We start from the raw sequence: 15,450 nt of genomic DNA on the forward strand, positions 1-15,450 counted from the left end.
CCGACTAGTTTACGTTTTGTGTCCCACTGGTAGGTCAGATCTGGATCTGACACAAAATCGGATCGGCTTGTTTTTTTCACCTAACCAACTCATCCACCAAGTTTTGTCCGAATCCATCCACGTTTTGAAATATGCAATATATAGTTTTTGGCCCCATCAATGGTGAAGAATCAATTGAAAATTAAAAAAAAAATTCGTATCGATACAGATTCGGATCTTCATCAAAATCGATCAAACTTGTCCTTCTGACACAGCCAACCTGTCCACCAAGTTTTGTCCGAATCCGTCCATAACGTTTTGCAATATCCTGTTCACAAAAACCAACAGGCAGACAGGGGAGGAAAACAACCTCCATCCACCTTTGGTGGCCGAAGTAACAAGCATGACATTTATACAAGTTAATGTAAGTGGATGAACACTAGAAAAATCGCATCATGTCACCACATGAAGTGGCTGGCGTAAGAAGAAGAAGAAGAATGCAATTTACAGCAAATGGAGTTTGCATAGAAAGCGGAATAATGACTTTGGATTCTAATACAAGGGAGCAAAAGTTAAATGTTCGCAAAATTATTAATTTTAAACCTTTTATTCTTCCTACCTATAGTGCGTTTCTATGCTTCCTTGTGATACCTCATCTTATTGGGATTTTACTCAGGAGACACCTATTTATAATGAACAGAGGAGAGTATGAGAAGTTGGGAGTGAAATAACATTTGGGAGTAGTTATAAAGGAAGGGGGGCATCAATGGAGGAAATGGAAGAGGACTTTTTTTTTTTTTACCATATTTATGTAATGGAGATTCTGTTCTGCCAGGTGAAATGCAAGGGTGTATTGACTTTTCTAGTACTTATTGCTGATTTCACATCACCTGTAACAAGCGTTACGCCTAGGTCCCCCGTCGGTGAAGTGATGTGAGTTGACAAAGTGGAAGACGCAGAAAACATGGAAGAGTCGATAAATATTTGCGAGTGGGTTCGAGACCCACCCACACACCAGATTAGAAGTTCGTAGTTCGTTTATTTTTCAAGATATTCCGCTCACAAGGTTCAGACATACATGGCGGCGGCCATCTTTGATTTTGACGTGGCGACCCAATTTTCAATAGCGTTCTTCCTTATGCGTAGATACACCCACACACCAGATTAGAAGTTAGTAGCTCGTTTATTTTTCAAGATATTTTGCTCACAAGGTTCAGACATATATATGTCAAGGTGACATGGCCAAGGTGACATCAAGGGTCTCGCTTATCCAACGTCTCGCTGGTACGACCTGAGGAGCCTCCGCCAAGACCCTACGAATATCCACGCAAGCCCTGGTCTTCTCTGCAGCCGAATACTGCGCCCCAGCCTGGAGCAGAAGCCCACACGTGAGAAAGGTTGTTGCCATTAACAACGCCCTCCGCATTGTAGCTGGTTGCTTGAAGCCCACGCCGGCATTCCACCTGCCAGTCCTAGCGGGAATCGCCCTGACCGGCCTCCGACGGGAGGCTGCTACCCTCGCCCTGGCAAGGAATGCCCAGAAACACGACTGGCACATCCTGCACAACACCACAACGATAGTGGCGCCTCCAAGCAGACTCAAGTCCCGCCATCCCTACAATAAGGCGGCACAAGAGATGCTCAGTTCTATCCCTGAGGACCTGTCTAGAAGTGCATGGCTGGCGGCATCTTGGAAGCAGGTGTGGGAAACGGCCGGGCCCACCCGCATCCACCGCTACATCTGGGACCCAGGAGGTGGCGTCGTAGGAGAAGACCTACCACGCCTGCAATGGACCTTGCTGAACCGTCTACGTACGGGAGTCGGCCGCTTCAAATCATCTCTGAGGATGTGGGGCCTGGCAGACAGCGCCGTGTGCGAGTGCGGCGAGCCTGAGCAGACTGCCGAACACATAATTACCACCTGCCCCCTATACAGACCACCTTCAGAAGCCGGCCTCTTCGACGTAGGACCAGAGATGAGGGCATGGCTGCACGACACAGCTGGCCATCTGATGATACACGAAAGAAGAAGACATATATATGGTGGCGGCCATCTTGGATTTTGACATGGCGACCCAATTTTCAATAGCGTTCTTCCTTATGCCTCGATACACCCACACACCAGATTAGAAGTTAGTAGTTCATTTATTTTTCAAGATATTCCGCTCACAAGGTTCAGACATTTACTTTTCAAGATATCGCGCTCACAAGGTTTAGATGTGGTGACAGCCATCTTGGATTTTGACGTGGCGACCTAATTTTCAATAGGGTTCTTCCATATGCCTAGTTGCACCCACACACCAAATTATAATTCGGTCCTTCGCTTACTTTTATAAAGATATTGCAGTGCACGTACGCACGCACGGACGGACGGACGGAGGCACGCACGGACGGAGGGTAAAACCATAGTCCCCCTTTCGCTCCGCGGTGCGACGGGGGACAATAAGCGTGCCTTTAATTAAGGCTCTACGATTACGAGGAAAAAAACATTCCAACTCAATTCTGCTTTAAATTCTGACAAAATCATTGGCAACTTTGGCGGAAAGGCCGGTGCAGAGTTGCTGCACTCGCCTTGGAAGTCGGACCGTATTAATCCGGGTTCCATTATGATTATCGGCCGAGTTCAAAATGGACGGTTCATTGCTTCGCGGGGAGGGTGTTGCATCAACGAATACGCCATCCTCTGGAGGTGTTGAACCGATCGTCCCAGTTAAAGACTCCACGGTGTTTCACAAAGACTAGGCGAGTTATCACTCACACCCTGAACAAGTTACAAAATCCTGTCTGAACTGCGGGCAGCAAGTGGTCCGCTCTGCTCCGACATCCCTCGATGCCACGTTGCACTGCTTGATATCCGTGTGGTTGTTATGTGAGCTGTAGCTCACAAAAAAATTCACCCGTCTGCTGTTGTAACGGGTCATGTGTGGATGGCCATCTTCAACTACAAAGAGTAACCATTAACATCAACTGTAATGTTATATGAGCTCAACAAATCAGACAGGACTTTTTCAAGCAGTAATGATCAACACCTGTTTTAGCTTAAATTAAAGGTTTCTTAGCAAACTAAAAATCTAACTACAGGACAGAAAAATAAACCAAATTTCCTTGTACACTGCCTCAAGGCTCTTGTCATATTGCAATGGATTGCAACAGCAAAATTGAACAAGTGTGTAGAAGGAGCGGACAAAAAATATTCTACTTTTGCATATACGACATGGAGATGGCCCATAAAGAGAGAATTTAAAATGCAGTGAAAAAGGCAAAAATGTGGGGGAGAAATGGAAAGGATGTGAAGGACAAGAGGTTAGAGAAAATGGGAACAACGGGGGTGTGTGTGTTCCATCACCAATCAGCTTGCTATCGCTAGGCCAAGCCAGCTGGTCCTTAAAAATGGTTTCATTGGAGTGCTTGCTCGAGTGCTTCAAATCAAGGGATCAACTTGGCGAGCACTTTACAAGGTCATTGGTAATAGAACACACCCTGGGTTGCAGACAGGAAGAATGAAAGATGGAGGAGATGCTAGGAAGGTGGAAAGGAAGTGAGAAAGGTGGGAGAAAGGTGGGAGAATGGGGTACAAAAGGAAAAGGTGGTGGAAATCGAGAGGTTAGCAATCAAGAGATGCTTATAATGATGTGCTCTGGTGTCTGTTTGCATATAAAGACAGCGGAAATGATCAATAGGAGATAAAAGAGGAAAGGTAGATGGAGAATAAAAGTAAGTGTAAAGGTGGAGCACGTGGCATAGTAATAATAGGAGGAAAGACGAGAAAACGAGGTTTGCGAAGAATAGCCTGACATAAATAAGGAAAGAAAAAGGACAAAATAAGTCAGCGGGGAATGCGGAAGTGGAAGAGGCCTTGTTCCATTTGCAAACGAAAGAGACGGCAGTTGGCAATGCGTAACGAAGCACAGCCTGAACGGCGTGGGTCCGACGGGAGCAACGGCTTGGTGTGGTGCCACGTGCAGCTGCTCCGGCGATACTCGCGGATGAAGTCGTACTGAGTACCTGTAGAACATATAAATAAATAAATTAGTGTGGGGAGGGATCAGTTAAACGGGGGGAGGGGGCTGAACGGGTAAGGGGAAGTCAGCCGACTAAATTGAATGGCCACCCATTCGTCAACCGCCTCTCCTCCTGTCTTTTACACCACCCCCCCCACCCCCCATCCCTACTTGTGATCTTTTCTACCAACATTGACCCTACATAACTCGACCACACTTGTATCTTTCTGTGTTTCCTCTCCTCTACTTTTCTCATTAGTTTGCTTGTTGTATCCGACCGTGGCCCCACATGTCACCTTGCTCTCCCACAAGCCTCGATCCACGAGCCAGGATGGTTGTGCCAGTATGATCGGCATGGCTGTGCCGCTATAATTATCACGACTTATGAGATTATGGATTCTGATGTTTTGAAGTTCCTCAATGTTGTGAAACCAGTCACACAATTTCCAATTCCCACAGGTGCAAGCCTCTCCACAAACAAAATGCGGGAACTTATCAACTCGTACCATATTGTGGTGGCTGTAGTGCACATTTTCCCAATGATTACATACCTTGTCAATGAGTCACAAAAAATATTTACATCACACCTCAGAAATCCTTTAAACCTGGACAATTTACTTTACTTGAGTAAACTATGGAAGGAATTATTTTAAAGTAGTAGTAGTAGTAGCATCAAAAAATGCTAACCTCCTACTCGGTTTGATTGCATGTCCTCTTCGTTACCACACTTAAAGTGAAGAGAAAGCCTGGCAATTAGTTTTAAAAAAGATGTAGGCCATCACACAGTGGTACCCTTGCTAAATTCCAAATTCCCTGGCCGATTATAAAGGGCACATCACGGGAGTATGGTCTCACTTCCATAATGGATTAAGAACATAATTTGCATTCACATTCATGATATAGACAGGCAGCTGATCTCGACTTTCCGTTGTCATGGAACGATACCTGTGTCTAGGTCTCCAACCACATAGATGCTAGCTCCAATGGGAATGGCACCGTACACGAAGGAGGCACCAGACTGCACACACAAGGCCTGGTCTCTAAGGTACATCCACCTGTCAAAGAAGAGGGTAGGCAGCGAATAAAGGGAAGGAGGGGTTGATGAATCATCTTGTTGTCTGATTATGTGGGTGGCATTGGCTTTGCATACAGGCAGCTCATCTAACGTCCTCATAAATTTCCCTAACAATAATACTTATGTTCATGAGCATCAGAGAAACTGGTGCCATTTGGATGGGGCATTAACAGGAAAGAAAATAAGATGGGTAAGTGAGGGCAAATATGAGGGGGGCAGCAGTGAAGAAGAGAAAAATAAAAAGATGGGCAATGGAAGATGAAGAAACCAGGGGCACACCGTTTATTGCTGTCTTGGTAAATTTCTGACTTGCACGTTACCATAGGGCTGTCTGTTGCTGGCTCGCTCTCCTTCCTGCGGACACCTCCAAACACGTAGAGGTCCTGTCCCAGACCACATGCCACAGCACCAAACCTGCCCACGGGCCCATTATTCAAAGCTGGATGTACTTGCACTCTCTCTTACATTCACCTATTCAAACATGTGGAGGCACTTCCACTCGCTCACAACACCATCTCTTTATTATGGCTAAGCATGGCTAACAATATGACTGACGACTACTGTTCGTTTCAATCTGAACAACAAAAATAATCTTGCTACTCTTTAGTAATTAATTAAATAGTCACAAAAATGAGAGAGACATACATGTAGATTCTAATAAATGGAATAAGACCTGCTTCACCAAAATATCATCTCAATCCCATGGTGTATTTGCATGTTAAGGACATTAATAAATGGCAGTATGTTGACCCTTCCCTAACTCCTCCCACCCCAGCACCCCTCCTAGCATACCAGCAAGTACAGAGCACACACAACAGGTGGAGCCCCCAACATTATGCATACTAGCAACCGTACCCGCCCTAAGGGCAGGGCTTCAATAGGGAAGCCCAAATGAAAAGGCAAAATATCAGAAGGCTTTTTTTATTTTAAACGATTCATATAAACATCCGTTGTATCATATCACATGCAAATCATCAAAATCTAAACAGTACATAGAGCCCATTTTGAAAAAAGATTGAATTATGCAAAACGGAAGCAGCCGCTACACGTCTTTCTCAGTCGCACGTTTATGTGTGAAGAGTGCGCGCCGTAGCCAACACGGAAGCGGCCGCTACACCTGTTTCTCAGTTGCTTTGCACACGCTGCCGTGTTACTTCGGAGCCGCACGTTTATATAGGAAGGGTTCGTCGAGAGTCGATCTACTCTCTCCTGGTACGTAGAATAAACAGTGTTTGTAGAATTTCAACAAAAGCCACATCACTGTTCATATCGGTAAATATTATTCCATCGTGTTTGGAAAAACTGGAAAATTTGAAAAAACAATATGGACTATTTTACTCCCAGGGGTACCAGGAATACCCCAGCCCCTCCCCCCCCCCCCCCCCAAATATCGTTGCGATCGGTTGAGCCGTTTTTGCGGTACCTTCGAACGGACGGACGGTCATTTGGTGAATTATAGTAAGATGTAATATAAAAATTGTGCCTCTTAAAAAGCAAATGAAAAAAGCATAATCAAGACAACTCTTTCCTTGTGAAAAATAATTTTTTATTTTAAGTGATAACCATTATTCAAATTCATTAAAAAAAAAAAAAAAAAGTTAAAATTATCAAAACTATTTTAAGTGATATTTTCCTCTCACAATATGAATTATAAACGGACCAACACCTGATTACCTGCATTCCTTGAGGGGACATATACTCGTCCACTGTTGTGTTTTGGGATCATAGCATTCAACAGACTCGAAGAGCTTCCCATAACTACCACCACCCATAGCATAGATCTTCTTCTTCATCACTGCATAGCAACCAATCTGCTCCACACACATTCAGGTGCAAAAAATAAAGAGCATGAAAAAAATGAACATCCCAATCAACTTGTATGACTGCAATATCTCAGTAAAATAAGATAGGGTACAATGCATTCAGACCCCGAGATTCACGGGGTAAATGTTCCTAGAAAACGCTGAGAATGTCGAATCCGTGAATGTGAGGGCATTGCTTTAATGGGAAAAGGGGGGATAGCTTCCTGGAGGTTCCCGATTCATGGAAAAACCTGATAATGTCGAGGAAAATCCGCGTTTGTCGGGGAAAATCCGCGAATGTCAGGGCAATGTTTCAATGGGGAAAAGGAGGATACCTTCCCGGCAGTTCCAGATTCATGAAAAAGGCCGCGAATGGTAACACTGCAAAAGTTGGCGAATCGTTTCAATGGGGAAAGGGGGAAAGATTAGAGGTTCCCGGCGGTTCCTGATTCATAAGGGAAACTTTTAAAAGTTGTTTTCAACCGCGAATGCATATGATTACAGTTTCATAAAAATGCTTACAAACAAAAAAGAAAAACATAGGGGCAATACCCCTGGCGCTCACCTGGTAGAATAAACAGTATACTACATCGACTAAAGGTATTTTAAACCAATTTCAATGGTTGCTAGAAGATAGGGCAGCATGTAGAATCATGCAAACATAATCATAAGACTTTAAACAAACAAAAATACCTATTTTGGGGGGCAACCCCCCTCTCTCCCCACCTCCACATACCTCCTCAGTCCAATTTTTCTAATGCCGTGAACAAACATTGATACGGTTGATGAAGGTTGTGGTAAAAGTTTACACGGGTGATGAAGGTTGTGGTAAAGGTTTACACGGGTAATGAAGGTTGTGGTAAAGGTTTACACGGGTGATGAAGGTTGTGGTAAAGGTTTACACGGGTGATGAAGGTTGTGGTAAAGTTTCATCGAAATTGCATGTGTATGTTTCTGCAAAGAAAGCAAATACCTATTTGGGGGGGGGGGGGGGGTGGGGGGGGGGGTGGGAGGTCAAACCTGGACCCACTTTGACCCCCTGTAGGCCCCCCCCCCCTCGACTTCGATTTTCTTAGTGCTGTGAGCAAACTTTGGTACATCATGTGGGATGAAGGTTGTGGTCAAGTTTTATCGAAATAGTGTATGTAGTTTCAGAGGAAAAAGCAAATTCCTATGATGGGGGTCAAACCTGGATCCACTTTGACCCCTGGTATACCCCCTTAGTCCCTGATTTTTTTTTTTTATGCCGTGAACAAACTTTAGTCACAACACAACAAATATCATTTGTGCCAAGTTTGGTCACAATCCCTTCGGCAGTTTCGAAGAAGTGTTTTTTCTGGATGGACGGACGGACGAGCCATCGCATAAGCTACCCTGAACTTTGTTCCAGGTGAGCTAAAACGACAACCCAGACACTGTTTCCAATTTATTGAAAAAAATGCGCTAACAGTTTATAAAAAGTGCTTCAGCATACCGTACCGTAAAACTAAAAAAAAAAAAACCATCATGTACCGTTTCAATTTTTTATTTCACACGTGCAACTTTTCAAATGATGATGATGATGAAGAAATTAAAAACCAGTGAACTCCTCAAAGTCTGAAGACGACCACAGGTGAGGGTGCTGAGTTGTGCACTAAAATAAATGTAGGTCAGGGCGCATACGAGTCGTGCACTGAGTGGGAGGCAGGAGAGGATACAGGTGAGGTCGCTGAGACATGCACCACCGAGGGGGAGGTAGGAGAGGCAGGACAGGCAGGAGAGGGTGTTGATGCTCTTGAGGTGCAAGGACCAGGACGGAAGAAATGCATGACAGAGAGCTTCCTGGCAGACTGGCAAAGGTTTCTGTGCAGCTTTTTGTATGGGGGCATCATGTTATCCAACCCCCTCTTAAACTTGAGGGACTGCTCCATGACTCAGTCAGCTTCTTGCACCCTGTTGGCAATTGTCTGCATGTCCTGCAACACCTCACCCAGGAACTGGACCGTGAGGTTGGACCACTGTGCCTCTTCCACCTCATCACGGACCACCTTCTCCTCCTCTTCCTCGGAAACCTTGGTAATGGCGTCCAACTCCTCGGTGATCTCGTCGCCATACAAGCCAATAAGATCCTCCAACGCCTCAGGCTGCATGTCGTCAAATCCTTCTCATCCCGACTGCGGTGCCAAACCAACAATTACATTTCTCTCCATTTTGTGTTGTCTGGAAATCCTGTGAAGTTTTTCACTGCCTGTTTGAGTAACCCTAACCCTTTTCACTGCCACAGGTTGTGCCGCTGATGGTGGAGGCTCTCACATCATCCAGCGAATCCTTGATGGCACTGATGCAGTGGGCAATGTTGAGCACTTTCCAACACTGCCAGATGGTGAACCCTGGGTCAGAATCCATCGCATCCAAAATGCGGTGAAAGGTGTGGCGGGTGTAATAAGTTTTCAACGTGCAGATTACACATTGGTTGAATGGCTTGATCAGGTAGGTGGTGTTGGGTGGCAGGAAGATCACCTCAACGTTTGGGTAAGCCACGACCAGGTCCATGGGGTGGACAGGAGCGCTCTCAACGAGCAGGAGAAATATGAATACAAGGTCACCAGATACCTCTCCATCTGTGGGACGAAACGATAATAAAACCAGTCCATGAGGATCGCTGCCATCACCCATGCCTTCATGTTGGCCTTACAAAACATGGGCAGCATTTGTTTGTCCTTGCCCTTGAAAGCACGTGGGTTCAGGGAACAGTACAACATCATGGGTTTTGTCATACATAAGAGATACCCGGTTCTTGGTGAATTTAAGTCCCGATGCTGTCCCATCGCTCTTCGAGATGAAAGTTCTCGTGGGCATTTTTTTTTTTTTTTTTTTTTCCAGACGAGGCCGGTCTCGTCTGCATTGAAGACCTGCTCTGGGAGGTATCCCTTCTCATTGATCAGCTTTTCAAGTTGAGCAGGGACCGCTTTGGCTGTGTCTTGGTCTGCGGAGGCATGCTCATCTGTGGGCTTTACATTTTTGAGACCGTACCGGTCCTTGAAGCAGTGCAACCATCCCCTGCTCGCTGTGAATGAACTGGGGCTGCTCGTACTGTCATCGCTCAGTGCATCACTCATGCTAGTGCCACCCACACCAGCCAGATGCTCATAAATAAGTTTACCCTTTGCATGAACAAGAGTTCCACTCAAAGGCATGCTCTTCTGTGTGCTGTCCTCTATCCATATGCTGAGCCTTCTCCATCCCGGACCTGGGCAACCACCTTAGTGCTCGGCACAGCACTCGCCACGACACTTCTGCGAATTGCCTCCTCGTCTTTATGTAGTGCACAGTCGACCCGTTGAAGCCATAATGCCTGCCCAGAGAGGCTGCACTCTCCTCTTGAAAGCTGGTCCAGCAGCTCCACTTTGTGGCTCAGTCGCATTGCTTTATTACACTTGGGAACCATGATCGAACGATGAGCAGAGTGAAACGAAAAAAACCCAGGTCAAAGCAATGGACTGAGGATAAATTGAGACCCAGGACACGGTGGACGTAAGTAGACATGCGGGCATTGTGGGTTGGTGCGGAAGCGGTGAGTAGCCTGCCCATTGTTTGTGGAGGCTGTTATTGGGTGATGCTGTATTCGGCAGCTGGTAATAGATGTGGTGAAGCGTTTTCATTGTGTAACTGCTAGTAAGGGAAACATATGAAAATCTGTTAACTAAATTGTTACCAAAAAATTTCTTCACCAATATGTTTGTAAAGGTGTGTAATAACATGTGTTAAAATGTTGAAGGTCAACTCCCGTGGGAAACCCAGAAAAAAAGCTGTTGAATTCGGGTACCGAAAAATTATTTTCGAGAATTTTTATTTTTTTTAATCGGCCCTTAAGTAACTTATGAGGGGTCAAATAAGGGTTTTTCATGATTCTGAGTTGATTGTTAACATTTATATTTCACCACAGACACTCCTTTGTGGAAAAATAATTTCTAAATATATCTCATTTTCTACTTTGCAGGACATGGAGTCTAGCAATATGGATGAAGACGTTACTCCACCTGTGCTCAATTGCTTCATCTGTGCACGCTTGGATACACCAGCTGAAAGGCTCATACAGGCAACTCCAAAGGGATACTCAACTTTATTGAAACAAGCAGAAACTGTCGAAAATGTTACTGTTGTGGAACGTATGAAGGAGGCTCAAAAGGAAGGAAAACTGAGGTACCACCAGAAGTGTAAAAATGATCTGTACAACAACTTTGTTGCAACCACCAAGAAGTCAGCTCAAGCATCAAAGGCAGAGAAAGAGTCATCAAAGTTGAAGAGAAGACGCACTACTTGCGAGTTCAGTTCATCAACTGGCTGCAGTTCTAGAAGATCACAGTCAGTTGACCTCCTGTATAAGGATGTATGCATTCTTTGCAACCAACCAGCCCAGCTCTACAAAAATAATCCAGCACAAGCTAGAAAGAAATACAGAGTGCCAGATAATTTGACTGCAGATACACTGAAGGCAAGCTTGCTGAAGACAGCACGGAGTCGCGGGGATGACTGGGGCACTGAAGTCACTGGACGCCTGGAAGGGATCAACGACTTGGTAGCAGAAGAAACACTGTACCATTTGCGATGCAAACTTATGTTTGCGAGAGGTGACAGTTTGTCCAAGACTGATGAGGAAGGAAAAAGGAAGAGAGGACAGAGGAGTATTGATGAGGAGTGAGAGGCAGTTTTTATTGAATTCTGCGAATGGTTAGACTCAGAATTAGAGCATGGGGTAATGAACATGGACCAAGTCCATGAAAAGCTGCAGGAGTTTGATCAGTCACCAGAGAAGAGCCTTTCTTATTCAAAGCATTGGCTAAAGATAAAACTTCTAGAGAAATACGAAGACACCTTGTATTTCACAACACAGGAAAGAAGGGCAGATGTAGTCTGTCTCAAAGATGGCACCGACAATATTCTGCGAGCGCATCATGCTAATCTTGACCATGGAGATGAGAAGACTCAGATCATAAAGACGGCATTCAAGTTCATATCCAATGATATTGCCTTGATTGATTTAGGTCCAAAGTCATACCCCACCACACACAGTATGACTGACATCGATAGTCAGCTGACACTTGTTCCTGCAAGCCTTCAGATGTTCTTGAGACCGATTGTCAAGACAGACGAAAGAGTTGCCGTTTGGGGGCAGAATTTTATTAAGGCCTGTCGACCTCGGTCTGGAGTATTGCCACACCAAATGGGGCTTGCCATACAACTTGATCATAGATTTGGGTCAAAATGGATGCTCAACAAGTTCCACCGGCTGGGATACACTGAGTCTTACACGGAGACACAAAACTACAAATACTGCTTCCTTAATAGTAGGAGTGGAGATGATGTTCCAGATACTTCTGGCACTCTTGACACCATTGTGGAGGAAACCGATGAACAGATCAATGATGAGGTTGCGGTTGATGCTGCGCTTGAGGATCAATCAGTGATGACAGCCAAAGTGCCAGCCAGTGAAAGTGAATTGTCAAGTAATGATCAGGTAGTCTTTATGGAGGTTGGGGAAACAAACAATGCAGTCACTCAGTTTGTTGGAGACAATATAGATTTAAACATTGTCTCTATTCACGGAAACACTCCCTTTCACTCAATGGGTTGGATCGAAGTCACCTCTCCGGCACCACCTTTGCCAGATCCACAGACAACAGCAGCTTTCCCCCGGGTGAAGTTGAAGGCACTCGACAAAGCTAAGATCCTGAGAGGAACTGAAGTAAAGATTATTCCATTTACGAACAGGAAACAGATAGGAACGAACGCGATCATGTTTCTCCCCCTCGCTGAGCTTTCCTCCTCCCTGGCTCATGATCAGCCACTCCTCACTCCAGGTGACACACTCTGGGCAGCGGGGTGGGTGATCAAAGCCAACGATCCTGAGTTCCCACACTCCAACTGGAATGGCTGGATGAAGAGAATCCATGCTAATGATGCAAAGCAGAGCACACAGATCGAGTTCCTCCCAGTTATTGAAGGAGACCCTAATGACCTCAACACCACCACTTCACCACTTCATTCAACACTCTAAAAGTCGGTACAACATGTTCTCAAGGAAGGCAGCGGCAGGAGTGATCAAACCAGAGACTCTACCTCCAACAGAGGGTGCAGCTGCACAACATTCACTCCGTGCCTACCTACAGACCCAGGACTGGATCCTTCTACAGAGCATGTCTCTGAACCCCAGTGACTATGGATGGACAATAGGTGTGCATGGGTATGAGCCAGTTCCAACACTGGACCCCACGGCTCCTGAGGAGCTATTGCAGTTCACGAGCTGTAATTGTCATGGAGATTGCAGCAACCGGCGATGCAGCTGCAAGAAGAATGGGGTCACGTGCATCTCGGCCTGTGGAGTCTGTAATGGCATTACATGCAGAAACTGCAGTCATGATGTTGTTGAGTCTGAAGAAGACATAGACAATGACTGTTGAAACTTCTGACATTGTGAATGAGAAATAACTCTTGAGTATTATATATGTATGTGAAATAAAAGCTACTTTGTGTGTAAATGTAAAAGTGAAAATATAAATGTTAACAATCAACTCAGAATCATGAAAAACCCTTATTTGACCCCTCATAAGTTACTTAAGGGCCGATTAAAAAAAATAAAAATTCTCGAAAATAATTTTTCGGTACCCCAATTCAACAGCTTTTTTTCTGGGTTTCCCACGGGAGTTGAACTTCAACATTTTAACACATGTTATTACACACCTTTACAAACCTTTACAAACATATTGGTGAAGAAATTTTTTGGTAACAATTTAGTTAACAGATTTGTGAAATCTATATAATTATAAAATTGAAATCTTGCGTGTTTGTATGTAACATTCGATCGGTCCGGGGGCGTGGCTTACCCCTTTGAGAGAGTAGTAATATCCACCATTTTATTAACTCGCATAGCTTTGAGGCCTGTTTTGTAGGCCCGTGGTGTCTTGCTCTCTCTCTCAGTTTTATTTCAAATCAAATTCGATATATCATTTCATTTTTCACAGTCGCTAACATAGTTTTAGACTCGGTTGAAAAAAAACGGGAAGAAAATCCGATGAAAGTTTCCGTTTATAGAACGAAATGAATTCTGAAAGGCTTGTATCTTCAAGGCCATTGAGTCTGATTCACGCCTTTATCTTCAATCTAAGTCGCCATCTGATTTCATTTTTATCGATGGTTTTAGACTCGGTAAAATAAATAATTGAGAACATTCACGCACACACGGGAAATTGCAGAGATATATTTTTAAAATCGCGCCACGTTGATATACGAAAATACACCGCCTAAAATAACAGGCATACAGTATATATCTTTGTCATTTCATTCAACATTATTACCCGGAAGTAAAATATGTTTCAGGAAATTACCGAGAGATATTTCTTCGATTTTTAAAATTATTTATATGCGCATACACTTTAAACAGGTTTATTTGAAATCTTTAATTTTCACAATGTAATTTATTTGTCATTTGACGATCGGCAAAACGATAGCACAAACACAATACTATTTGCAGGAAGAATGTCGTATCAACCCTCCGACGGCGCTACGGACGCGGACAACGAATCACACCTCACGTCTATGGACGCGAATAGCAACATCCGCACGAATCGGTCATCAATGATTTTTCATTGACGCGCCTGGAGGCACAGGGAAGACGTTTCTTATTAACCTGATTCTCTCTAAAGTGAGAGCGAGTGGAGAAGTTGCCCCCTGCGGTGGCCTCATTTGGCATAGCTGCTACCCTCATGCCTGGTGGAAGAACAGCGCACTCAAGGTTCCAAATCCCTCTGACACCGAGGGAAGATGGCGTATGCAACATCGATAAAAATTCCACTATCGCAGACCTCTTTCGAAGTACAAAACTCATCGTGTGGGATGAGTGTCCTATGATCAGGAGACAGAGTTTCGAGGCTGTGGATCGCACGTTGCGTGATGTATGTGACAAAGACGAGCCTTTTGGAGGGATCTTGACGATATGCTGTGGTGATTTCCGTCAATGTGATCGGAGATAAGGGCCGAAATCACGTGTCACAGGTAAGTGATTTAGAACGCTGGAGAGGTGAGTCTTATGGCTTGCTGGCCCAAATAATCTCCCTGATGATGTCCAGCGTTCGCTTTAGTTCTATTCTCATATCTATTCAAACTGACATTGACCCAACGGGTCATGGGTCGTCTAGGGGTAGCATCATCATCATCATTGGCTGAGGGGTAGCATCATTGGCTGAGGCGTAGCATCATTGGCTGAGGGTTAGCATCATTGGCTGAGGGGTAGCATCATTGGCTGAGGAGTAGCATCATTGGCTGAGGGGCGGCATCATTGGCTGAGGGGCGGCATCATTGGCTGAGGGGCGACATCATTGGCTGAGGGGCGACATCATTGGCTGAGGGGCGACATCATTGGCTGAGGGGCGACATCATTGGCTGAGGGGCGACATCATTGGCTGAGGGGCGACATCATTGGCTGAGGGGCGGCATCATTGGCTGAGGGGCGGCATCATTGGCTGAGGGGCGGCATCATTGGCTGAGGGGCGCCATCATTGGCTGAGGGGCGCCATCATTGGCTGAGGGGCGACATCATTGGCTGAGGGGCGGCATC

General features: G+C 45.1%; 1 protein-coding gene across 2 annotated transcripts in view; it reads right to left on the reverse strand.

Annotated features, from left to right (window-relative positions):
- Nucleotides 1–2,930: 2,930 nt before the first annotated feature.
- Nucleotides 2,931–15,450, reverse strand: part of GAN (gigaxonin) — a 69,918-nt gene continuing 57,398 nt past the window's right edge. For both annotated transcript variants that reach the window (XM_078785400.1, XM_078785399.1), the window contains exons 8-11: nucleotides 6,730–6,866; nucleotides 5,335–5,469; nucleotides 4,926–5,035; nucleotides 2,931–3,984 (exon numbers count right to left, since the gene is read on the reverse strand). In XM_078785400.1, the coding sequence (XP_078641526.1) occupies nucleotides 3,806–3,984; nucleotides 4,926–5,035; nucleotides 5,335–5,469; nucleotides 6,730–6,866 (561 nt within the window). In that variant the 3' untranslated portion in view covers nucleotides 2,931–3,805. The remainder of the gene's footprint in view (nucleotides 3,985–4,925; nucleotides 5,036–5,334; nucleotides 5,470–6,729; nucleotides 6,867–15,450) is intronic.

Source organism: Myxine glutinosa, chromosome 10 (assembly GCF_964187855.1).
Source record: "Myxine glutinosa chromosome 10, kmMyxGlut1.1, whole genome shotgun sequence".
Taxonomy (NCBI): Eukaryota; Metazoa; Chordata; class Myxini; order Myxiniformes; family Myxinidae; genus Myxine; species Myxine glutinosa.